The 26,459-nt window shown below is 40.4% G+C and overlaps 2 protein-coding genes across 3 annotated transcripts in view; both read right to left on the bottom strand.

The window, feature by feature from the left end:
• Positions 1–6,663, bottom strand: part of LOC111148149 (germ cell-less, spermatogenesis associated 1) — a 40,628-nt gene extending 33,965 nt beyond the window's left edge. Inside the window, exons 1-2 of one of the 2 annotated variants that reach the window (XM_022504587.1) lie at positions 6,207–6,663; positions 651–774 (exon numbers count right to left, since the gene is read on the bottom strand). In XM_022504587.1, the coding sequence (XP_022360295.1) occupies positions 651–774; positions 6,207–6,466 (384 nt within the window). In that variant the 5' untranslated portion in view covers positions 6,467–6,663. The remainder of the gene's footprint in view (positions 1–650; positions 775–6,206) is intronic. The other variant, XM_022504586.1, reaches the window with a different exon arrangement.
• A 2,747-nt stretch (positions 6,664–9,410) lies between these two features.
• The window catches only part of LOC111147988 (annexin A4), a 72,284-nt gene continuing 55,235 nt past the window's right edge, over positions 9,411–26,459 (bottom strand). The window contains exons 9-13 of the mRNA XM_022504326.1: positions 21,309–21,402; positions 18,257–18,352; positions 17,641–17,699; positions 16,505–16,627; positions 9,411–10,562 (exon numbers count right to left, since the gene is read on the bottom strand). Coding sequence (XP_022360034.1) covers positions 10,503–10,562; positions 16,505–16,627; positions 17,641–17,699; positions 18,257–18,352; positions 21,309–21,402 — 432 coding nt within the window. The 3' untranslated portion in view covers positions 9,411–10,502. The remainder of the gene's footprint in view (positions 10,563–16,504; positions 16,628–17,640; positions 17,700–18,256; positions 18,353–21,308; positions 21,403–26,459) is intronic.

Here is a 26,459-nt window from a genome sequence, read left to right as displayed (position 1 = left end):
GCATCGGGCTCTCTGCTCAGCAGGGAGCCGGCTTCCCCCTCCCTCTCTGCCTGCCTCTCTGCCTACTTGTGATCTCTGTCCCTTTGTCAAATAAATAAAGAAAATCTTAAAAAAAAAAAAAATCAGCAATCTTAACTTTAGACATTTTTCCCTAACTTTTTTCCCTTTTGTCAACAAAAGGCACCAAAATAAGAACCTTATTGTAGTAATGACCAAAAGATATTTGCTGGTCTGGTATGACAAGGAAAATTCAAAATCTGTTTTCTAGACTACACTAACTGTGTGCTGTATTTCTGATAAAACAAGACTTTAGAATCAGATGATAGGACTTAAACAACTACTGTCTGTACAAAGAGACTGCTATGAAATGCAATTAGAAAGAACATGACTTGAAAGAGTTTGAGCTATTTTTTTTTTTTTATTTGACATAGAGAAGTCACAAGTAGGCAGAGAGGCAGGCAGAGAAAGAGGGGGGAAGCAGGCTCCCTGCTGAGCAGAGAGCCCGATGCGGGACTCGATCCCAGGACCCCGAGATCATGACCTGAGTCGAAGGCAGAGGCTTAACCCACTTGAGCCACCCAGGCACCCCAAGTTTGAGCTATTTTTAAGTAACTACCTTGTTTACTCAAACAGAAAAATAAAATACTTACTTGACATAAATATATTTTGTGTAAGTTCCACTCTTCTCCTAGAGCACAAATCTTAATGTCACTATTTTCACCATTCAAAAATAATGTTTGATAAATGTACTTGGATGTACTCTTTAATTTTTTCCTGTTAAAAGAAAAGCAAATTTTATATATGTGTAAAACTGAATGTTTTACTGATTTTGCATAAAACTCATAATATTCCTTTTGTTCAATTTCTATGAAATAGAGCCAACTTATCCACTGTGTAAAAGGATAGAAGCATGTACTATTCAAATTTGCATTAGTACCTAAGAAACTAATAACAGTAGTTATCTAATAGGGTACTCTATTCCTAAGAGGGTTAATAGTGGCTAGATGGGACAACATGTACACGTGACTTTTCACTGTGCACCATTTTTGCAATTCGTGATTGTTGAACTAAGTGAATTACTTGTAGATCAGCACAGTGATTTTTGCTTATTTCCTCATTTAGAGAACAGTACTATGGAGGACCTCAATACAACTGCAATGATATTTCTATGCAACTACAAAACGGAGAACAAGAGTAAAAATTTTACCTACCCAAGTAATTTTTAGAATAATTTAGATTTAATCTTATTTTGGTACCAAACCATTTTAAACTAGTTAAACAACACTTTTTCCCCATTAGACCAATGATTTTCAGTCTTACATCAAAGGTTTTCAAAACTATGCTCAATGGAGAAGTGTCTTCAGGGCCACCAGAGAGAGCTGGGGAACAAACCCTGGGCATACTCACCTAACTTCAACAAGAACAGCATCACAACTTAGGGATTTCTGCGTTTTCATTTAAAAGACGAATTATATATTTTTTTAAGTCTGATAATCATTGTTCAAGATGGTCCAATAAATAAGAAAAGCCCTAGGCAGAGGCCGATGTACACCTTTTTATATTCCTGGCCAATCCTGACAAGTTTTCTTGGTAGTTAAAAAATTTAATCTTTAAGAAAATGAAGTGTTTCAGATGATGTTTTGAACCAATGTGTTTGACAAGTCTTCCCAACAGACAGTAAAAAGAGCACATGCTTTGGTGGTGGAGAGACTTGGGTGTGAGTCCCAGCTCCACCATAGCTCAGTTACCCCAGACATAAAGAGGATATTAGTAGTAACCACCTTACTGGGTTACTGTGAGAAATAAATGGGGCAATATAGTTTCCAGTTCCCGATGGCACCATCCCCAAATTACATAAAAGATTAAAAGTACAGAAAGGATTAAGCCCACAACAGCAGAAAGTAAGGGTGGGCTTATCACCTGATGAGAGAATTCTATGGATCTGGAGGTTAGAAAATAAAATGGCATAGAAAAGAGCAGCAGAAGCCACAGCCTGGAATGCATCATGAAGGTCTAGGATGGAGGCTGAAGCCCATCTGCCCTTCAGAAGCCTGTGTGGGTTGAGGGGAGGGGTCTCAGGAGAAGCAAAAGGGTAAAAGTGAGACTGAAAATGGGGAAACGTGTTCCTTTAATGGCTTCTTCCACAGTGTATGAACAAAGAATACAGACAAACAGAATACAGATAACTCAGGCATAAAGATTCCAAGGCTCTTCTAAAAAGGAGAGGACAAATCTCTCAGGAAAAGCCAAGATTTTAGTGTAGGTGTTGGCACCCGACAAAGCAATCCTCATTCTGGTGTTTGAGAAATCTGTAGTCCGTGAGCTCTTAACACATTCACCCTGAATCATGATCCCCAAACTATGTGTCGAAGCACTTGGAGCACCAAACCAAACTCAGGGATGCGTGTAGAATATTTTATATTCGAGGGCAGCAACGCATCTTTCAGATACCATGCTATCTACTACATCTTTCAGATACCATGCTATCTACTACTATTAAGCAGTAGTTTGAACCTAACTATGAGATACTTCTTTAGGACCAGAGGAACCATGGAAAAAATTGCCAAGCCACTAAGGGTGCTATGAACAAAAAAAGTTTGGGAATCTCTGCTCTAAACAAACTTACTCACCCCATCACCCAATTTAGTAGTCAGTCTTCCTACTTAAAGGGAAGGCTTAGTAGAAATAGGTTTACTCAATTAAAACACATACACACACACGTTTTTCATTCTTAAATATAAAAGACAAGCAAGGATGACACAACAGGAAGAGAATTAGGAGCACTAAGGACTATTAAAAAGAGAGAAACTGGCCCCAGAGGAAATATATTAATTCAGGGAAGAGAGAACTTAAAACACTCTAAAATTAGTGTAGCTAAATATCTGAGATTACTACATTTATAAAACAACAGGACACTACGATAAAGGAAACAAGGGAAAAAAGAACTCTTAGAGACTAAAAACATGGTTACTGAAATTACAAAGCCAAAACAGAGGCTGACTGAGAAAGTTAAGGAAATTTCCCAGAATATAAAATAAAACAAAACAAAAAACTAAAAAGGAAAAAAAAAAAAGAAAAGAGAAAGAAACCCAGAATCTGGTTAAGAGGAGTCCAAGAAAGAGAAAACAAAGATAACAGGAAAAAGGAAATCACGGAAGAGATTAATGGAAGAAAATTTCTCCAAACTAGTCTCCAGATTGTAAGGATCAACCAAGTATTGAGGCATTAAAAAACCCACACTTAAGCACATTCTAGTTAAATTCCAAAATACCAAAGAAAAAAATTCCAAAATTTCCAGAGAAAAAAAGGTCACCTACAAAGAAAAAAGAATTAGACCAGAATCCAATTTCTCATCCACACTGTAGGCTAGAAGACAATGAAGTAGTATCATCAACGGTATGAAGTTATATATGAAGTTATTTTAGATATCTATACTCAAAGGATGAATAAGGTGAAAGTCTAAATTTACATTTAGATAAGCCCGAATTACCTCCTTTTGCATCTTTCTGAGGAAGATACATGAGGATGCAGTTCTCTAAAATGGCTGAGAAAGAAAAAGACGCAGGCTACAGAAAACAGTAGATCCAATCCTAGGGATGTGGTAAAATTAAGTCCCAGGATAAGCTCAGACCTGGAGAGCAATGGATCCAGAATGGAACAGGAAGATGAAGGGACTCGAGAGCAGGGGTCTTGAGTTTGGAGGAGAACACCATGAAACTATGTTTGGAAAGATAGGAAAACCTGAATATATTATGACTCTTTTGTCAATGGTGAGAAGCGGGGAGGCAGCTAGAAACTAGGAAAATGAAAAAGCAAAACAAAAAAGGGAACTATTGCAGTAAGATACAAATGAAAACAGGGCCTGAATTTGAGCACCTGATGGAACGTAGAAAAAAGATGGCACTTAAATGTGAGGTTAGAAAATGTCTCCAATAGAAAAACAAGGAGTTGTGACACTGCACCCAGGAAGTATCATTTATAATCCTATCACACTATTTGACTTTGAGGTGAAAAGTATTTACATAATTCTAACAACAAATACTGTTTACTGGTTTCAAAATTTAAAGACAGTCTAGGCACAGCAAACACACAAGATCTGGGTACAGAACAGCTGAGTTTTCATAGTTATTTAACATAAAAGCAAAAAATACAGTTGTCAAAAGGTGTAAATGAAGTGGAAGGTTGTCTTGGAAGCCACAGTTTCTCATGGTGTAGTTGGTTGAGATGGCAGAGTGCATGAGACAACCTCAGGGAGCATAACTGGTGCCAACACACATATTTCTAGGTCTTCTAATATTTTCTTACACTCCTCATCCATGCCAGGCTGAATAGCCAGGCCTCTTCCACTGATAACAAAACATACTAAATTCTCCATGTATTTTCTAATAAGCGTTTGCTTTAAAGACTTTCCATTCTATCCCACTCGTGTAGTTCAGGGGTTGGCAAAGCTTTTCTATAAAGGTCTGGACAGTAAATATTTTTGGCTCTGTGGGCCAGACAGGCTCCAGGCAAGTTTGTTGACATCCCAACAGGCAGCTCCCTGCTTGCCCGCCTTGGCCTACCACATCACAGCAAACTTTTCTACCGTCTAGTGTGGGCTATAGCCACACCATCTCCAATATCTGAATCTCAGGTGGGGAAAGATGGCTATATTCCAAATTTGTTTCTTTCTTGGGTATTCTGTTTCAGTCTGAGAAGTTGTGATTGCACCTTTAAATCCTCTATTCCTGTATATTTTTAGAGATCTCTTTCCGCAATAGTTTACCTTCAGTAGTTAATTCCCCATTACTTGCAAATAATGGTTATATTAAAATTTCCCTGTTCAAATTACAGTATAATTTCTCTTTTGAATGGACCCTGACATAGATTTCAATAATGACATTAAATATAAGTGGTCTAAAAAATAATTAAATGGCAGAGATTATCCTAATGGATTAAAAAAAAAAAAGACCCAATTACATGCTCTCTCCAAGATATCTATTATAAAGATACAGGTAAAAAAGAAAAATGGAAAAGATGTACCTTTTAAACTCTTATCAAAAGAAAGTAATAATGGAAATTTACTAGGGACAAAGAGAGACATTTTGTAATGATAAAGGGTGCCAAATTATCAAGGAAACATATTATTTACTGAGTGCTTCAACACCAGGCACCGTGCATTATACACAATCTAGTATCCGTCAAACCGTAAAAGCCAAGTATTATCAACTCCATTTTACTTATGAGGAATTAAAGCTATTAAGCACAGAATCCAGACTAGAACTCAGAATCTGAGCTCCTTGTATTAGACTGACTCTCCAAAAAGGTGGTGGGGACAAAGGGGGAGAGGGGAAGTGAAGGTGGTGTTCATTTTTGTAAATAAATACAAGCATTCATATATAAAACTTATGAAAGATTGTTTAGGAATCAAACTATTAACGGACATAATCCATAATACTTTTATTTTACAATAGATAAGTTACACTTGTGTAGCAAAGTTTTAAAAATCTTTTTCTAAAATTTCATTTAATAAATTACATTTATGTGACCCCACTGATTATCTTAAAAAAAAAAAAAGGCAATCAGATTGCTTTATGTGAAAACATTCTACGCATAAGCTACATTCTGATTTTCTAATTCACAAGTAAACACCCTGTTTTTCAACTCTTTGAAAAAAGGTTAAGCAAGTTGCAGCACTGACTGACACACATCCACGGTCAACATTCAAGTACTAGAGACTCTGAAAGACTTTGTTCCTGGTAAGGAACACATGTACAGTATTGATAAACTTCGCCTTTACAGTTAAAGAGAACTCCTCGTGTATGTGATCACTTCCCTTTACACCGGTGGACGACAGCTGGGGTGGGGGGGGCGAATTAAGGTAACCGGATGCAAAACAACTCATTCTCCTGCCACCCACTCAGAGGACAGAGGCCAGCCAGCCGTTCCAGTCTAAGGTTTAATGAGGCTTGGCGTTTACCAGTCTCATCCTGGGGCTGTAATGCCATTCGGGCAGCGTCTGTGGTTTATAATCCAGAACGCCAGGCGTCTCCTAAGGCGCTCCCCATCCGCCGTGCATCGGGCTGGCTCCCACGCTTCCCGGTCAAGGGCGCATCTGGTCCTCACCCTCGGGCCAGCACCGCAGCCCAAGTGCAGCCGGCGCCGGGCTGGTCCGCAGGCGCGGCCCTGGAACCGCCCAACAGGTGCGGACGCGTCCCTCCACGTACCTGCGCGGGGTGTTGAGGAGCCGCTGCTGCTCGTCCCCTTCCTCCTCATCCTCGTCTGTCTCAGAGTCGGGGTGACAGTAGCAGAAGGCCCCGCTGCTCCGCTTGCGCTTGCGGCTGCCGGGGCAGTAACAGAAGCCGTGGCCGGCCGCATCGCCGCCAGCCTCCGGCCTGCGAGTCGAGCCCCCCGCCCCAGAACCCGGCTCCTGCTGGGCTCGGGCTCGCCCCGGGTGGCGCAGCACTCGGCTGCTCAGCGAGCCCATGGACCACGGCTCCCCGGGACTTCAGGGAGCGCACCTCAGGAAGCCCAACGGAGACCGTCTCCCGCCATGCCCCGGCCGTCGCTGGCCTCCACCCAGCCCGGGTGCCTATACCGCCACCTTCTCACGCGCAGCCCCAACCGTTGCAGCGGACGCTACCGCCTCCATCCTCCGCCCCGCCCGCAGCGCCAGTGCGCGCGGCGCGCCAGGACCGCAGGACCTCGCCCCCTCGCTTTCGCAACAAAGCGCGGACGGGAGGGCGCCTGCGCGCGGCGAGCCTCCGGAAGGGGCGGGGAAAAGCGAGCGTGCGTGGTGGGTGGGGCTGCGCCGAAAACCCGGCGCGCTGGAACCGGTAATCGCGTAGGCACTTGCTGTCGTGCTGTCAGCTTGGGTCTCACACTACCGGGAACTTTGGGGCCAACCTAGATGTTAGCCTTATTCCACACACCCCATTGTATTGGCCCAACCGGGAGCCCCTTCCCCCCTCATTGATTCACTCTGCAAAGGTTCCTTGAGTTCCGAATACCTAACCTAGAAGGCTCTGTGCTAGTCAAGGGACAAAAAGGACGGTGCTGTTTGGACTCTTCCTTAGAAGAGCTCACCACTCGCTGGGATCACGGAGATTTGGCACGGCTTACTCAGGGAGGAGGCCCTGTAATGTGGAGTTTGCTAGGCTGTTGTATTTCTTAAACATCAGCCTTCTGCTGCCCTAGACGGGTATGGCAAGTGTTCCCTGTACTCCTTACCTTCTCTCCTAGCGGCAGTGGAACGTCTGGATAGGGTCTGGTACTGGGACCCGCAGGGCTTACAGTGCCTTCGGGAGGCCCGAGCAAAATTTACAGCTGTCTGCCTGGAGTGTACAGCAGTTGCTATGGACTCTGGACAGCCAGCTTTCACTCCCTGACTCCCTTCTGCTACTTTTTAAATAAAGTATTTGCAATGAATTACTCAGAGTTACACGGTAAACACCTTTGGACCCACAGTATGATGGAATTTAAAATTAAAATTGCTTTCATTCTTTTAAATAGAATAGAGAACGAGATCCTCCTCCATCTCAGTCTGTCTCTCCTCCGCTGTAACCACTCCCTAAGAATAGTGTGAATCATTTTTCCCATGCAATGTTCTTATACCGGTAAGTAAATACGTTCCTTAGAACATTTAGGCATGTAATTAGATGGAATCATACTGTACCTATCATTCTGCACCTTTCTCCTTTCTCAAAATTATACTTTCAAGACTTATCCAGTTGACAAATCTCCAGTTAATCTTCACTGTTCGTTGTGTCACTAACCCACTATTTGTTTACCGTGAGGGAGTTAGGTTGCTTCTACTTTAATGTTCTTATAGAGTAGCAATTAACACCATGTGCAAAGATTCACCAAATTCCTAGAAGTGGATTCCCTAGGAACTTTACAACTTTATTAGCTATTGCCAAATTGTTCTCTGAAATGATTCTGCCAATTTATACTCCCATCAGCAGTATGTGTAGTTGGGGCCCCAGTGGACGGGTGTCTGACTCATTCCTGAGAAATTTGAAAGGTAGAGGCTGGCTGACGCAAGTTGGTGGGGGGTGGGGAGGAGAGGGACAGAGAATGTCCGCAGCAAGGGGATCAGTGTTTGTGCCCAGAATTTGTTAGCATAAAGGATGTGCAAGTGTTTCCCATGGAAGAAGTGTGGGCCACCAGAAGATAGCCAGCCTGGGATCATCTTGGATTCTGTCCTAGAGAACTGGGTGGAAGGACACACTGACTTCAGCAAAGAACACTTGTGGGTGTTGCGTTCTTAGGGGCTGGAAAAGGAGAATACATTTGCCTTGCGAAAGGAACAGAAGAGGAGTAGTTCCCTGGTGATGAGGTTGATAAAGGAACCCAGAAGAATACCCCTAAAAATCAGCGTTAAATACTTGCCTTTGTTAAACAGTGTTGATTCTCTACAACAGTCAGGTAAGACCTTCCCCCCTCCCGTTTACAACACTGCTCCCTCCTGCTACAACACTGGCTAAGTTTGGGCTGGGTGTGGAAGGAAAATAAGGTAGAGAAAGAAGAGAAGTCCACCTTATTCTTTATTCTTATTCTTATTCTTAATTCCTGCTGGCAATAGGCCAGAGCTAAACAAGAGAAGAAGCCTCGACTGTAAATCAAGTTTGAAATTTTGACTAGACATATTAATTGCTAAAATGACCTTAAGGGACTGCACAGTAGGACTTTTTAAAATCTAAGAGTGGCCAGAAAAGTCCCAGCTCTATCCTCTGACTCAATTTCCATCTAAAGCCAGGAGATAGGCCCGTGAATAAATGAACAATGGGAAAGAAAAAGTTGCCTCATAATTATATTCCAGAGTTATGCTTGTTTCTGACAATAAACAAACATTTCTCCAAGGTGGCCTTATCCTGCTTCCAGTCAACAAATGCAATTTGTATGAAAATTTTGGCTAAGTTATATATATAATTTAAAGATAAAACTACCAAAAATTTGTAATGCTTCCAAAGAAAAAGTTGGAGATCCCATACTTTTCTAGGTAGGTTTCAAAGCATAAGTACTGTTTCCTATAATTAATCGGAATGACTAAGCAGTCATACAAGTAGTCTTCACCAGTAACTCAAGCATTTATAATGGGCAGTAGAAACAAATTGAAAAAATATCTTTATATTTCATCCATCAAAATACAATAGATACTATAGAATGAACAAAGAAGACAATTCTTACTAAATACAAATGTTCTATTTAGTAGAACAAGGAGCATCACTCATTTCTGGAGAAAAAATTAATACATTATTTTATACCATTAAGTAGTGTTTGGTATATGTGAACATTAGTTTTATAGCAATAAGTGTACATAAGACTAAATATATTGTTTTTTCTTAATGTTGTAGTTCCTAATAGAAACTAAGTGACACAAGTTTTTTTAAAGATAGAGGAAAAGTCAGTTAGAGAAAGAATATACCTCATTTTAAAGATAACATGTTTTATTAAAATTATTTTTCCATGTTGTATACAAACTGAATTTTGGAATAAAATCAAGTACAACTTCAGAATAATTCTAGAGTTGAAAGGCACAATGCAAATGTAAATTAGTACAAATCAACAAAATTGAAAAATACTTTAAAAATCATTTTTAGCACAAAAAATTCCTTTAAGTGAAAGTAAATTCAGAACATTACACCCATCACCAAAATAATACCTAGTTGGACACTTAATTTTTTTTCCATTCATCTTCCAGTTTGATTAAGATATTAACCATGATATTGTGGAATGTTCAGCATTTATATTTGCTAACCGCATATATATGATCTGTATAACCACACTAAGAATTTAATTTGTTCAGACAAGTGGCTGATTTTGGTATACTTCAACCTGGAGAGAGTAAATAATCTTAATATAAGATGTGAGGAAGGAAGTCTCCCATCCAAACTTTTGTAGAGATCAACTAACAGTGCAGACAAAATCTAAACAAAGGAGAGTATTAGATGTCTTCAAAGTATGACCATGTAAAATAGCAAATTGGATGGATATTCTTATGAACTAGATGCTCACAATTTCAAATCAAGAGATTACTAGTAGAAATTACTAGCCTTAGTAATTAAAGGCTAAATTTAGCTAATTAAAGGCTAAAACTAGTCAAGAAATTACTGGCCTTTCAAATACAAAGTATTTGAAAATACTTTGATTTTAAGACAGTCCTTCAGTCTTCTGCTTTAACAGTTTTTCACCAAAACCATGACATAAATTTAATACATTCCAATTTCTGAGAAATACAGATGAGGAAGATATCTGTTAAAATAACATGGAATACATTTTTATTTTTAATTTTAAATCTCCTTTTAGGTTTTATAAGCTTTGAAATGCAAGTACAGCTTTAAAGCATCATAATGAGTAATTATAGATGAATAGTAATATAGTCAGTCTATATCCTAGGAAGCATCCGTAGGCGTTTTAATTGGAAATAAGCATTCTGAGATAATGTTAATAGCAGTGTAGAAAAATGAACTTAAAAGAAGAAATCCAAAGTGCTGGGAATCCTCCTATCCTTGGATTTTATTTTAATCATCTCCTCCACAGAGAATGAGCAGTACCTTCCTGTAGTCTCCAGATGTGTCTCCCTGGGGGCAAGCAAAGCAAAGGTACAGTCAGATAAACGGGTTTCAACAGGGAATACACAGCTCAGAGTCTTCTGTGTTAACTTTCTCAATCTTGTCTGGCTTTTTCTCAGAGAGGTGATTTTTTAAAAACAACTTCTGTGGGGCATCTGGGTGGCTCAGTGGGTTGAACCTCTGCCTTTGGCTCAGGTCATGATCTCAAGGTCCTGGGATCCAGCCCTGCATGGGGCTCTCTGCTCAGCAGGGAGCCTGCCTCCCCTTCTCTCTCTGCCTACTTGTGATCTCTCTGTCAAATAAATAAATAAAATCTTCAAAAAAAATTTTTTAAAATTCTTTCATTGCAAAAATAATACATGTTCAATGTAAAGAATAAAGACCTAAAAGAAGGGGCGCCTGGGTGGCTCAGCTGGTTAAGCATATGTCTTCAGCTCAGGTCATGATCCCAGGGTCCTGGGATTGAGCCCTGCACTGGGCTCCCTGCTCAGAGAGGAACCCGCTTCTCCCTCTCCCTTTGCCTGTTGCTCTCCCTACTTGTGCTCGCTCTCTGTCAACTAAATAAATAAATAAATAAAATTTTTTTTAAATTTTAAAAAGACGAAAAAGAAGAACATAAAAATCCGAATTCCACCGTCCAGAGATTACTATTCTTTTTTTTTTTTAAAGATTTTATTTATTTATTTGTCAGAGAGAGAGAGGGAGAGACAGCGAGCGCAGGCAGACAGAATGGCAGGCAGAGGCAGAGGGAGAAGCAGGCTCCCGGATGAGCAAGGAGCCCGATGCGGGACTTGATCCCAGGACGCTGGGATCACGACCCGAGCTGAAGGCAGCTGCTTAACCAGCTGAGCCACCCAGGCGTCCCCAGAGATTACTATTCTTAACAATTTGGTGTGTGCATATCCTTCGGGACCTTTTCCATGTATATAGGTTCCTGTGTGACAGGCCTATAGTGTTCTGTATTCTGCCTTTTTTTTACACAATTCAGACTATTTCCCTATTTTAATTTATTAAATATTCTTCTACAACATTATTCTTTAATGGTTAAAAGGAATTCCATCATATACAGATAAAATAATTTATTTGGTCACCCTCCCCCATTGTTAGGTATTTGTTGTTTCCAATTTTTCACTACTATAAATACTGTGGCAATGAGCAATCATAGTTAAATTTTTGTGCACTTCTTGATGATCTAGTCAAGATAAATTTTCATAAAATGGATATTACCACATTAATGGTCATGCATTCTCTTAAGCCTTTCAATATGTGTTGGAAAATAGCCTTCCAGAAAGGTGTCATAATTTGTACATATAATTTTTTATGCTCTAATTGATAGATCAATTCATGTTTGTGCTTCATGGGCACTAGAAAAGAGGGAATCTCGAGGTGGCTGGTTGGGTGGGATAGTTAAGGGTCTCTCAGTTTCCGTTCAGCTCATGATCTCACAGTTGTGAAACTGAGCCCAGCCCTGGGCTCTGTGCGCAGCGGGAGTCAGCTTGAGATTCTCTTGCACTCTCTCTCTCTAAAATAAGTAAATATATCTGAAGAAGAAGAGGAAGAAGGAGGAGGGTGGGGGGGAGAAGGAGGAGGGGGAGGGCGGAGGGGGCAGGAGGAGGAGGGAGGAAGAGGAGGAGAAGGAAGGAAGATGGGGTATCTGGGCAGCTCTGTCAGTTAAGCTTGTGTGCTCTCTCTCTCCCTCTCAAATAAATAAAATCTTTGAAAAAATAAATAAAAGAGGGAATCTCTGTCTATAGGATTCAAAGTTTGATATATAAATCTATTGAAATAAATCTTAATATATCCTTCTTTATGCTTTGCCTCGTCAATCTGCCAAAGAATAGGATGTGTTAAACACTATCTGGCATACTATTGCCATCAATATCTTCTTTTGGAGCTTCAAATTTCTTATTTATAGATTTGAATGCAATACTTGTTTGACACCTAAAGTTTCATGACAATTTAATTGTTGTTGTGAACAGTTGCCTATCTTAATATAAAGTGATCCATTTTTCCCCTATTTAATGCTTTTTCTCCTTAAATTCTTCTTTTTCCTGATAGTATAATCCCTGCTTTCTTTTCTATATTGTCAAATAACAGCTGCCTTTACTTTAAGCTGGTTACTTGTCACTGTGGTTTAGTTATTCCTGATAAACAGCACAGACTAGGATTTTACATTTTTATATAATCTGAGGGCTTATTTATAACTCACATTTTTGTCTTACTTCTGTCATTTTCTCTCTTTTTTTAAGGTTGTATTTATTTATTTGTTGGAGAGAGTGAGAGAGAGAGGGCACACAAGCGGGGGGAGTAGCAGGCAGAGGGAGAGGCAGAAGCAGGCTCCCTGATGAGCAAAGAGCCTAACTCGGGATGGGATCCCAGGACCCTGCGATCATGATTGGAACCCAAGGCAGATACTTAACCCACTGAGCCACCCAGGCATCCCTGTCATTTTTTCTATTATTGATGTATTTTGTATATTTGTTCTGGTCCTTCTGACAACTGTTATTAAATGGGCAATGTATTCTTTTTTTTTTTTTTTTTAAGATTTTATTTACTTACCTGACAGAATCACAGCAAGAGAAAGAACACAAGTTGGGGGAGTGGGAGAGGGAGAGCAGGCTTCCTGCTGAGCAGGGAGCCCAACCCAGGACCATGACCTGAGCTGAAGGCAGATGCTCAATGACTGAGCCCCCCAGGCACTCCCAATGTATTCTTTATTTTTATTTTTTTCCAGTGTTGTGTGTGTACACGTATATATACATATAATGTAAATATATTTATAGTGATGTTGTCCGAGCCAGTCAGTATTTTTGTGCCCCATCATTTTAGTGCCTGTATAGTATTATCTTGTATAAATTTTCGATAATTGAGTCATCCCCTATTAGTTAACAAAAATAATAATACATAATAAATTATGTACCATAAGTATATGCCATATAATTTATACAAATATAAACAACAGGGGCATCTGGGTGGCTCAGTTGGGTTGAGCCTCTGCCGTCAGCTCAGGTCATGATCTCAGGGTCCTGGGATTGAGCCCCACTTTTGGGCTCTCTGCTCAATGGGGAGCCTGTTTCCCCCAGTCTCTCTGCCTGCCTCTCTGCCTACTTATGATCTCTCTCTCTGTCAAATAAATAAATAAAATATTAAAAAATATATATATAAACATAAGGTAATATAAATATAAATAATACTATGATAAAATATAATATTTATTGATTTTTTTCATTTTGTGAAATGATTTTATTCAGATTTGTTCATGTCTTTTTTATTATGTTAAAATATATATATCACAAATTTTGCCATTTTAACCACTTAAAGTGTGTAATTCAGTAACACTAATTACATCACATTGTTGTATAACCATCATCACTGTCTATTTCCAAAATCTTTTCATTTCCCCAATTCTGTAACCACTAACCAATACCCCTCCATTTCCTATCTCCCCCACCCCTGGCAACCTCTAATCTACTTTCTGTCTCTGTGAATTTACCTATTCTAAATATTTCATGTAAGTACACAGAATCATACAGTATTTGTCCTCTTCTGTCTGGTTTATTCCACTTAGCATATTCTGAAGGTACATCCATGTATCAGAAACTTCATTCCTTTTTATGAATGTATATACCTCATTTTGTTTATCCATCTGCTACTGGATACTTAGGTTGTTGCTGCCTTCTGCTATTATGAATAATGTTTACATTGGTGTATAAGTATCTGTTAGAGTACCTGTTTTCATTTCTTTTGAGTATATAGGAGGGAGCAGAATTCCTGGGTCATTTGGTAATTCTATGTTTAACTGTATTTTTTATGTTTAACTCTTTGAGGAAGTGCCAGACTGTTTTTCACAGTGTCTGCACCATTTTACATCCACCCCAGCAATGCACAAAGGTTATAGTTTCTCCATATCCTCTCCAACACTTGTTATTTTCTGTTCTTGTTTTTTAAAATTATAGTCATCCTAGTAGGTATTTCATTGTGGTATTTCATTGTGGTATTGATTTGCATTTCCCTAATGATTAATGATGTCAGGCATCTTTTCATGTGCTAATTGGCCATTTATCTTCCTTGGAGAAATGTCTATTCAATTCCTTTGTCATTTTTTTTTAAAGATTTTATTTACTTATTTGACAGAGATTACAAGTAGGCAGAGAGACAGGCAGAGAGAGAGAGAAGGAAGCGGGCTCCCCACTGAGCCGAGAGCCCAATGTGGGGCTCGATATGGGGCTCGATGTGGGGCTCGATCCCAGGACTCTGAGATCATGACCCGAGCTGAAGGCAGAGGCTTTAACCCACTGAGCCACCCAGACACCCTCCTTTGTGGGTGCCTCCTTTTAAATTGGGTTGTTTTTTCGTTGAGTAGTAGGAACACTTTATATATTCTGGATAGTAAACCCTTACTAAATATTGCAAATATTTTCTCCTGGCCTCTGGATTCGTGTACTTTTATTCTGTTATTCTGTTTATTCTACTTTTATTCTGTTATTTTCTCTAAAGAAATTCCTAAACATGTAATAGCTAAGTAAGAGGTATAGGTTTTTTGTTTTGTTTTGTTTTGTTTTGTTTTGTTTTTAACATTTACTGCCAGGGCATCTTGGAGGCTCTGTCATTTAAGGGACTGACTCTTGATTTTGGTTCAGGTCATGATCTTGGGGTCCTGAGATTAAATGCTGCATCAGGATCTGAGCTCAGCAGGGAGTCTGCTTCTCTCTCTCTCCTTTTACCACCCCCTGCCCCAACTCATGCACCCATGCTTTCTCTCTCAAATAAATAAATAAATCTTTAAAACAAAAACAACAAACATTTATTGCCAACTTGCTTCCCAGAAAGGTTAGAACACCTTATAGTCCCTCCATAAGATAAGGTGAATTTTCCTCAAGCCCTTCTCAATGCTGGCTATGATCTCTTTAAACTTTGTTAAGGTATGAAGTAAAAGATGGTGATTTGTTTTCACTTGAAATTCATTCTACATTATTAGTATTAAACATTCTATACGTTTATTGTCCATTAGTGTTTCATCTTTCGTGAAGTAAGTGCCTGTTTTCTTTTCGGATTTTTCTCCCTTTTCTTTGTGATTTGCAGCAGCTCTTCATAAGGGATATTAATTCTATATTATATAGTATAAATATTATTTTCCCTTAACTTCCCTTATGGTCATCCTTGAATCTTAAAAGTATTTTACCTACAGCTAGCTATATTTCAGCTCTGCAAACTAAGGTTACCTCATAGCCGGTCCAGAAATAGAAACAAGTTCCTAAATGCCTGTATACGTAGTAACAAACTCAGCAGCTCAGACCACCTCATAATTATACTCTGCAGGCTATGTGTGGGATTCAGAATATTTAATTCACGGATCAAATCCTGATTTGAAGTTTACTGTGCAGGCAACACCAGCTTCTAGGGAAGTGTGTCTTGGTTTCATATTCCTAAGGCCCTTCTGGCTTCCTCAAGAAGCAAAATCCCAGTAATGAGGGGTTTTGAGGGATGTGAGTCATTTCTCATCACCCCTGGGCCAGGTCCTGGGAAGTCTGCTGCCGTTAGGTAAAGAAAGGCAGCAATCCAGGGCAACATGCTTTCCCATATTTTCCGCAGACCTCAGCTGGCCCGGGAAAGGGTTCTGGATGACCGATTTCATTGCGTCCCTTTCACCGTAAGCAGGTAGACAGGGAAAATGCATTGTTGGAAGTATTCATTAAAATATACTCTTTGTCTGGGGTCAACGTAAAATAATTACTATATTTAGAAGGCAAACATTTCCAGCTTCTAGCCTGGCCAGGATTTAAACATCTGTGTGAAAGGGGAGAAACTGGAAATACCTGAATTGCAGTACCATCTTTAAAGGGGAGGCTATCTGCTAGGGAGCGGCTAAGAAGTGTCTGAATGCCCGGGCTGGAACCCCATTCTTTCCTCAGAGCCTTCCCCTGGGCCAAGACCGGGCTCCCGTGACCCACCTTGATGAAGGAGTACAGAGACTTTCCATAAAGCCTCTTGAAGTTTTCCCGGATGTCCATCATATCAATCTCCGCTCGGGAAATCATAACTCTGATCAGGGTGTCATCATCAGTGCCCAAGCCCTAAGGAAGAAAACAAGATCCATGCTGGTTTCCAGACGGTGTTCTTTGTTAGCTTAACAAGGCAAATCTCTGCATGGCTCTCCTGGTGATGTCCTACCACAACCTTAGAAAGCGTGTGGAACGCTGCTCCTCACCAGTGTTCAAGGCTTTCCAACATTCTGTGTTCTGACCAGAGGAGACCCCTCCCTGCCACTAGAGACAAAGTCCGCATTCCCAGCCAGCTGCCTCGCCTGCTGCCATCCCTCCCCCTGAATGTCCTCCTTCCCTCCCCAGCCTCACCACCCTTCCTCCCATATGGAAGCCCCTCATGTAAAACTTCCTTGAAAGTCCTACTCACAGATACCAACTTCTTAACGTAGTCTTTTCTGATCCTCACCCCCTCAACAAATATGGGAAAAAAAATACTCTTCTTTCTGTGTTCCTATACATTTGGGTCCTCAAATGTATAGGAACTATAAGAACTAAAAGACTATAGGAACTATAGGAACTAAAAGACTACCATCTTACCTTCTATTTTGTTCTGATCGGTGTTCTGCCCATATCTGCCTTCCCCTTCCTACCTTTTGATCTCTCCTGCACCTCCCATGGTTCCCAGCAAGGGTGTCCGCACAGAGGATAAGGCACGGTTAGGAGCCTCGGCTCTGAAGCTAGACTGCCAGTGTGTGTATCCCTGCTCTGTTGCGTCCTCACTGAGGACCCTGGGCAAACTGCGCACCTCCCTATGTCTCAGTTTTCTCATCTGTAAAATGGGGGTTAATAATAGTACTTGCCCCACACAGCTGTGATAGGCATAAAATTAATCCATGTGTATACAGCACTACGAATAGTGATCACGTTATAAGTACTCAATAAATATTACCTAGTATTTCTATTAACAGGCACTCAGTGAAGTATTTGATGAACTGAGTATCTCAGGCTGATTTTGGTTAATTTGTGTAGGAAACATAAGTAAACATGAAAGTAGACACAAGACATGTTGAGGTCATTCAGATGCTAAAAATGAGGCCATTTACCTTCATAGATTTATAAAGCCTTTCAGCAAAATATGCAGATTTGTTCCTCATGCACTTTACTGTTGAGATTAAAAAAGGAAACAACAAAATTACAAATAAAATCTATGAGAAAAAAAATGACAGTTGTTCCTTCTGTTTCTACAAGGTATGAAATAATATCTCCCCATTGCTTTGTCGGAAAAATTTTAGCCAAACAATGTCTTATGAACACAGGCCATGGAAAAGTAATTAATAAAGTAATTAATTGAAGAAATAATAAAGGCAATTAAAGCAAAAGGCAGCATACAGTTTAAAAATGATTACTATTTTGAAACTCTTATTAGTTCTAACCATTCATAGACTTGCAAAATGCAGTTACTATAGGGTTATCTTTCCAGTATACTGAAATATAAAGGCACAGAGGATATAAAATATAGAAAACTATGTAACAGAGTAACAATCAGATCACATGTAATACTTCTTGTTTAAAATTCCGGATCTTATTATTATGAGTGATTTAAACTTTTTTTTTTTTAATCCCTGAAACCAAAAAACTGTATCTCCATGACAACAAACTGGTAAGAAGGAAAGTCTATAAACGTTTGTTTCTCTGCTCCCCACCCCACAACCAGCTTACCTATGGCCAGAAGAGCATCTTCAAAACTACCAGATGTTTCAGACTTTATACTCTGCTCAATATCCTTCTGAGATATCCTTTTGTATTCATCAAACACTACAAACAGTAATAGAGTGGAATTATAAATAATTAAAAAAAGAATACAGGGAACTAAAATTTATGGAGAGAATAAGCATCTTTCTAGAGCTCGCTCTTTATTCTTTGGCATACATCAGGAGGAAATTAATTACCAATGTCAGTGAGAACCGGGAGGCATGTGGCAAGTGGAATGGGTGCTAGGACAGGACGAAGGAATATTGTGCCTCTTGGAGGGTATCAGGCAAGCCCTTTCCCTTGTTTGGGACCTTGCTTTCTCACACATATAATAGTGATAATGTCTGGAGAGATTTGCTTTCTTTTCTCATTGTTCCCTTAAATAGGCAGAACATGTCTTTCTGTAATTTTGGCCTTGGCAAATCACCTGTATGTTCATCTTCCTTTTGGCTCATCAAAACTGGAGCAATTCAACCCTTTCAATTGTGAGTCATATTTGGTAACAAACAGTTGCATCTTTTAATAGACTGTAACATAATTATTTTTTTTACTTTTTGCCAAGTATTTTTGAATGTGATAAACCTATTTTCCTCTCACTGCCTCCTTCTGGAGCCTTCTTAGAGTGGGTTATTTGTTTTATCTTCTTAACATTAATTCTTTGGGGTGCTGTCCCAGGCCCCATCAGGGTGATTCTCACAGGGCTGTCAATCCAGGGACACCCTGCCTCTCAACACAGACCATAAGCTCTACCAAGTGAGTGGAAAGTTCACTGGACCAGAACCAGTCTCACCCTCCTGGGGATGGTCAAAAGCAGTGAGTCATCTTCCACCCTAGACAACGTAAGAATCACCTGGGAAACCTGAGAAACTTCCTGGATGTCACTTTCAGGGAATCAGAGTCAGCCAGTCTGAAGTAAGGGTTCAAGAATCAGCATTTTCAATGAAGACCAGATTTTGGAAACTCTGCCTTACAAATAAAATATGTGACTCCCTTCCACTGAGATCCCCAGATCTGCCTTGATTTCTGTACTTCCTAGAAATGTTCGAGTCTCCCACCAGTATTTTCCATTTTCCCTCTTGTCCCATTCTGTATTATTTCTTCTTGTTACTGAAGTTGGAGTCTGCGTCTACTGCTTAGAATCGAAAGATCTAATTGATACATTTTCTAAGCCTCAGTTTTCTTCCCTGTGAAATGGTGTAGATACTGGCTGCTCCAATGGGATGTTGCGACAAACAATGCTTATAATATGCTTAGCACTGGGGGTGCCTGGATGGCTCAGTTCATTAAGTGTCTGCCTTTGGCTCAGGTCATGATCCCAGGGTCTTGGGATTGAGCCCCACATTCGGGCTCCCTGCTCAGTGGGGAGCCTGCTTCTCCCTCTGCCTGCTGCTCCCCCTTGCTTGTGCTTGTTCTCTCTCCCTGTCAAATAAAAAAGAAAAATCTTTAATATGCTTAGCACTGTACTAGAAGATAACCAATAAAACCCTAGTTATTTGAATCCTCACTATTATTGTTGGTTGCTAAGAAAATTATGAAGTTTTCTTTATCCAAATAGTACTTAGATTTTCTTCCAGCGGTTTACAAGCAGATATTTTACAACATCCCAACAACTGACTTGTGCCTAAAGGTGAAAATGGTTAGGTATTTGCATTTTTTTGAAGACCTGTAGTTCTTGGAAAATACCACCAGGGGGAGATTTATATAATTAGTCATCTGGCAAGGAAGGGAAGGCAAAGAAATAGGGAGCTGAGTCAGAAGTTGGTGCATTTGACCGTAGCTCATGACATTTATTAACAGGTGTAATCACCTATTTTTAGTCACTGTGGAATATCTGAAGTATATGCAACTTCCAAATGTGCTGTAATTTTCAATTACTTTATGTTTTCAATTTACCAAACTCATTCTTCCCAAATTTCCCATGGGTTTGGTAAATTGTGTGTGATTATAAGGCATGGTAGGTTTATAAAATTATGATGCAACACAAAGACCTAAAGAGCTTACATACAAGATGAAATATCTTATTAAACCCTAATTGCTGTTTACAAGAAGAAAATAAACCTGACGACAAATGTGCTACAATTTTTCCCCCACAGAAGTTAAAAGAACATTACAAAGACTAAGCATTATCAGAAGCAAATTAGGAACATTACACATAGGAAATAAAATTTGAAATTATCCACTATTTATTTTATGCAACATACTCCCTAAAAAAATCACTTCTATTAGTTTTCAACTTGGATATTAACTAGGAATAAATGTCAACCAACAATTTTATTTTATTGCTCACTGATGTACTGAAGATTTTTTTGTATGTAATTAAAATTAAATGGGGCTGCTTTAGAAAAAGGACTGACCATGAAGGTTGGTTTCCTACAAATAGAAATGCCAAACTTTTTTATATATATATATTTTTATTTATTTGACAGACAGAGATCACAAGTAGGCAGGGAGGCAGGCAGAGAAAGAAGGAGGGGAAGCAGGCTCTCTGCTGAGCAGAGAGCCCGACGTGGGGCTTGATCCCAGGACCGTGGGATCATGACCTGAGCCAAAGGCAGAGGCTTTAACCCACTGAGCCATCCAGGCGCCCCAGAAATGCCAAACTTCTAAGAATGTGTTGTGTATCTGGTAATTTTTCATAATTACTCTTTTAGCAGGCATATGGGGGGTTCAGTAGGTTAAGGGTCTGCCTTCAGCTCAGGTCATGATCAAGTCCTGGGAATCCCTGCTCAGTGGGGAGTCTGCTTCTCCCTCTGCCTCTTTCCTCTGCCTTTCCCCCTGCTCCTCCCCCTCACTTGTCTTCTCTCTCTCTCCAATAAATAAATGGAATATTTAAAAAAAGAAAAAAGAAATTGGCCTTCATGTACATTGTTTCACTCATACGTTTCCAAGGTAAAACATCTAAGACAATTCAGTACAATCTGTTCTTTGTACAAATAAAGGGGGAAAATTCTCAATTAATTATGGACAATACAGTTTTCATCATCTTTCAGTTTCTTTGAAGATGAGGCAAGCGCCTTACCATGCAACAGATGATTTCGGTTCCGGGAACAGAGAACAGTTAGAAATTTCACCTCATCTGTCCCCCATTTCTTCTCTCCAGCCTCATACAGGTCCTAAAGCCAAACAAAGCAAAAGTTTAAAATCATCACAGAGAAGGTGCCAGGAAACATGCAAATATTTCCGGAACATCAAAGAGCTGAGCTGGCTTTGTTTTATTTTGTTGGTGATGGGTGTGGAAGTGCTGTTTGTGGTTAGTAGCAATGACTCAAGATTTTTCCTTAGGTATAAAAGTAATGGGACCATAGGGTGCCTGGATGGCCCAGCTGGTTAAGCATCTGATTCCGGATTTCAGCTCAGGTCATGATCTCAGGGTCTTGAAACTGAGCCCGGCCTCAGCTCTGTGCGGGGCATGGAGCATGCTTAAGATTCTCTCTTTCCCTCTGACCCTTCCAGCCCCCCAACCCCGAAAAGAGACTAATGGGAGAGTCAGAGCAAGCACCAGCAGCTCCCAATATAGGGCTAAATGGTTCTATCTTTATCCTTTTTTTTTTCTTTTTCTTTTATTTATTTTTTTTCTTTTTAAAGATTTTAAATAGTCTCTGCACCCAATGTGGGCTTGAACTCACAACCCTGAGATCAAGAGTCACATGCTCCACCGACTGAGCCAGCCAGGTGCCCCACATTGTTCTATCTTAAGAGCTAAAAGAAATGCCCTAGACTAGACATTCTTTATAGCAGCCACCAACCAAATGTGGCTATTTATATTTTAACTAACTAAAATTAAATTAAATTAAAAATTTAACTCCTCAGTCAGACTAGCTATATTTCCAGTGCTCAGTGGCCACACGTGGCTAGTCTGACCCAGGTGTTGAGTTTTACATTTTATTTATTTAATTAAAAATAGCCAGTGGTTACCCATACTAGACAATGCCACCGTAAACACTTTCAGCTTCACAGAAAGTTCTACAGGACAACACTGCTCTAGAATAATCTGTGATTTGCTCAAGGCTACGGAAGTTCTCACAGTAGAACCAGGACCCATTATTAATTGCTTATGGTCCTTTTTTTCTGTAACTGCTTATATTCCAAACGGGTAGGAGTATAAGAAATTCTGGTTGCTTTAACTCTATTATTGACAAATCAAAACTATTATTCATATCACCTCACTACTATTTCAAAACAAAACAAAACAAAACAAAACAAAACGGCAAGTGTTGGCGAGGATGTAGAGAAACTGGAACACTGTGCAGTTGATGAGAATGGAGAATGATGAGCTACTACCGGAAACAGTAGGGCTGTTCCTGAAAAAGTTAAAAACAGAACTACCATAGGATCTAATGACACTACTTTGGAGTATACAGCCAAAAGAACAGAGACCAGATCGTACAGAGTGACCTGTGCACGTGTTCATAGCAGCAGTATTCACAAGGGTCAAAAGGTAGAAGCACCCCAAACTGTCCACTGATGCATGAATGGAGAAGCAAAATGTGGGTGAACGCGTGCCACGGAATTCTGTGCAGCCTGACAAAGGATGGGAATTCTGACACACGCTGCACCATGGGCGAACCTTGAGGACAATATGCTAAGCGAAGTAAGTCAGTTACATAACACGAATACTGTGATTAACTTGTTATGAGGCATCTAGAGAGGTCAAACTTCTAGAAACAGGAAGCCGAACTGTGGTTGTCAGTGGCTGGGGGGAGGGGAGAAATGAGGAGTTGTTTAATGGGTATAGAGTTTCAGTTCTGCAAGGTGAGAAAGTTCTGGAGACAGGCCGCACAAGAATGTGCACAGAGTTAACACTACCGACCTGTACACTTAAAAGTGGTGAAGACAACAAATTTTATGTTACGTGCATGCTGTTAAAACGAATGTCTTTAAGGCCCTACTGTTTATCTATAATCTGCAGCTGGCTTGTTAAATTTCTCAAAATGCCCTTATTTGACACATTTTATCACTCCCTGTGGGCTCACCTCCATCTATCTCCTCATTCTTCGCTTCTTTGTCTCATTGCCTCCCTGCTTTAGAGTCCGTTCACAGAACCATGGAATTTTAAAGCTCGGAGGGCACAAAGGCTTCATGTAAGCTGTCAAATAATAAACTGTAAAATTCAGATTTCCATCGAAGACCATTTCTCGTGAGCCCCTCTGGCCCTATTTATCTCTTCTCGCTCTTCATTTGGCTCCATGATCATCTGTTGTTTTCTCACTTTTTATTTTTTAGCTGTTGTTTAATTGAAATCTGTTTTTCTTTCAATCTGAAATCTGTCTCTTCCTTACAGTGTGGCCCTGTCTGCCTCCCTTCCTGCTTCTGTGTATTCATGGGCCACATGGTGTTTGGGCTGAGGCATTTGTGGCTTTTCATTCTTAAAAGACGAGCAGCCTATCTGGATGTGGTTTTTCCCTCCAGAACAAGGTGAGTGGAGTCTTCCTGGAGTTCCTCACGTTCTATTTGGATGGATTTCAAGCAGGAGCTCCAGTACCTCTTCCACAAGGGCAGCCGAGACACAGGAGTTCCTTGAGGAATGTCTTCCTGTTTGCATAAAGCCACTGTGCCTGCTTCCTCAGCTCGGGGTTATGGGGGTGGGGAGGGGGTCAGCCTCTTTTCTGGGGCAGAAATGTCCTTCTGGAGTCATTGGCCCAGGTTCACTGCCCATCTGGCATTTTAATAGCCTTCCTCCATAGTCTCCAATGTTGCTGCAGATTTTCCCTATTTTTTTTTTTTTTTTATATTTGCTGGTTGGTTTGTTTTTTCAGAAGAAGGGAATCAAAATGTACCACCTGGCCAAAGCACTCAAGGGCATTTTTAATGTAGTTTTAATATATCACAAGTTTGTTTCTAAAGTGGGAATTCAGAGGGCTCCTGATTAGGTCCTTCGGTGCAAGTTTCATCCCAAAGACAAATACAATTGGATTTGTTGGATAACAGCCTCTATATTTTAAGATTTCTACCTTCAATACATAACCATTACCTAATTCCAACTGCCCTCGTCATTCTTCTCATCTTAAACTCCTTTACTTTCCTCCGTCAGAATCAAGCTGTAACCCCCAGTGTTTGCAAACACTCCCCTTGCTGCTGAGACAAGTCACAGAGCAAAGGCTGACAAGGTTTTCCTCCTGTTTTATCCTAGAAGAGCTGAAATCTCAGCAGCAGTTGTTCTTAAATCCCTCACCTCTTGGTAAGACTTGAAAGGATCCAGAAAAACCTTCTCTGAGCTCTGCTCCCTCTGTCTAACTTCCCCAGCCCAAACTTATTTGGAAACCCCTTTTCATCCTGATCACTCCCAAGGGGAATTGTGCTCCTTGGAGAACCCCCAAAACATTTGTTCATGGAATTGCATGGTTTTAAAAAATCAGACAGACCTGGATTCCAAGAGCCCAATTCCACCAGCTATGTGATCTGGGACAAGTTATTATGCCTTTGCATTGGTTTCTTTTTTTGTTTTAATTTTTAATCTTTATTAACATATAATGTATTATTAGCCCCAGGGGTACAGGTCTGTGAATCTCCAGGTTTACACACTTCACAGCACTCACCATAGCACATACCCTCCCCAACGTCCATAACCCAACCACCCTCCCCGCCCCTCCAACCCTCAGTTTATTTTGTGAGATTAAGAATCTCTTATGGTTTGTCTCCCTCCCGATCCCATCTTGTTTCATTTTTTCCTTCCCTACCCCCTGAAACCCCCACGTTACCTCTCAAATTCTTCATATCAGGATCATATGATAATTGTTTTTCTCTGATTGACTTATTTCGTTCAGCATAATACCCTCTAGTTCCCTCCATGTCGTTGCAAAAGGCAAGATTTCATCTGTTTTGATGGCTGCATAGTATTCCATTGTATATATATACCACCTCTTCTTTATCCATTCATCTGTTTATGGACATCTAGGTTCTTTCCATAGTTTGGCTATTGTGGACATTGTTGCTATAAACATTCGGGTGCACGTGCCCCTTCGGATCACTACATTTGTATCTTTAGGGTAAATACCCAGTAGTGCGATTGCTGGGTCATAGGGTAGCTCTATTTTCAACTTTTTGAGGAATCTCAATGCTGTTTTCCAGAGTGGTTGCACCAACTTGCATTCCCACCAACAGTGTAGGAGGGTTCCCCTTTCTCTGCATCCTCTCCAACATCTGTCATTTCCTGACTTGTTAATTTTAGCCATTCTGACTGGTGTGAGGTGGTATCTCATTGTGGTTTTGATTTGTATTTCCCGGAATTTGCATCAGTTTCTTAATCTCTAAAGCATAAGAAGTAATAGTATCTACTTCACAGATGTGTTATAAGGAAAAAGCATGAGGTAGTTAATGCAATGCCTGGCACCTAGGAGACCCACCAGAAAATGATGGGGGGTATTCACCTGGGCTATGAAGTCGCCCTCCAACATATCCAAAAATGCTGTCCTTGAGGTAGCTGAAATTCACATAAGCATCCGGGAGTTCCAGTACCTCCTCCTTCCTCAAAGCTTCTGGATTAAAGGCATTTTCCTATTTCTCCAGTGTGAAATGGGTTTCTCTGTGTCCTGAGAACTCTTACGACATTTTTACCCCTCTCCCTTCTGGTGACAGCAACAGGTTCTTTCCCACAGAAGTCGCAGGGTTCATACCTCACATACCGAATGGGACCAACCCTTCCCTATGGTTGTATATTGGTTAAGAGTACAGGGTCTAGATCCAAATTGCCCAGGTTCATATCCTAGTTTTGCCATGTGAACTAAGCAAGGAACTGGACTTACAGAAGTAAGTAAGTCCTCAATTCCCTCATCCATAAAAAGGGGATAGCAGTACTTGGGTCGTAGGGTTATTGCAAGGATTCACACTTTACGTCAACAGCTCTCAACAGTGTTTGGTACCTGGCAAGGCCCTGTTTTTTATTAGCTATTGTAATTAATGTTATCTGGCCACAGTAAATCGGGGGTTGGTACCAGGACAGCCATCAATGGGCTGACACCAGGGAAACATCTGCCTCTTGGGATTTGCCCAATAGGGTACACACTGTGCCAAGCTGTTTTATACAGGTTCTATCAAATGTTCCCTCTGGGAAAGTAAAAAAATGCAAGGTAAATAAAGCACAGGCAGGTCCCTTCACCTCCAAGTGATTCAGAAGACACTCCATGGTTCTCTGGGGTGGCCATACCATGGTCCCAATGTCAAGAACCCAGGG

Source organism: Enhydra lutris, unplaced genomic scaffold (assembly GCF_002288905.1).
Source record: "Enhydra lutris kenyoni isolate GAN:26980312 unplaced genomic scaffold, ASM228890v2 scaffoldscaffold18, whole genome shotgun sequence".
Lineage (NCBI taxonomy): Eukaryota > Metazoa > Chordata > Mammalia > Carnivora > Mustelidae > Enhydra > Enhydra lutris.
This window is presented reverse-complemented; position numbering and strand designations above follow the sequence as displayed.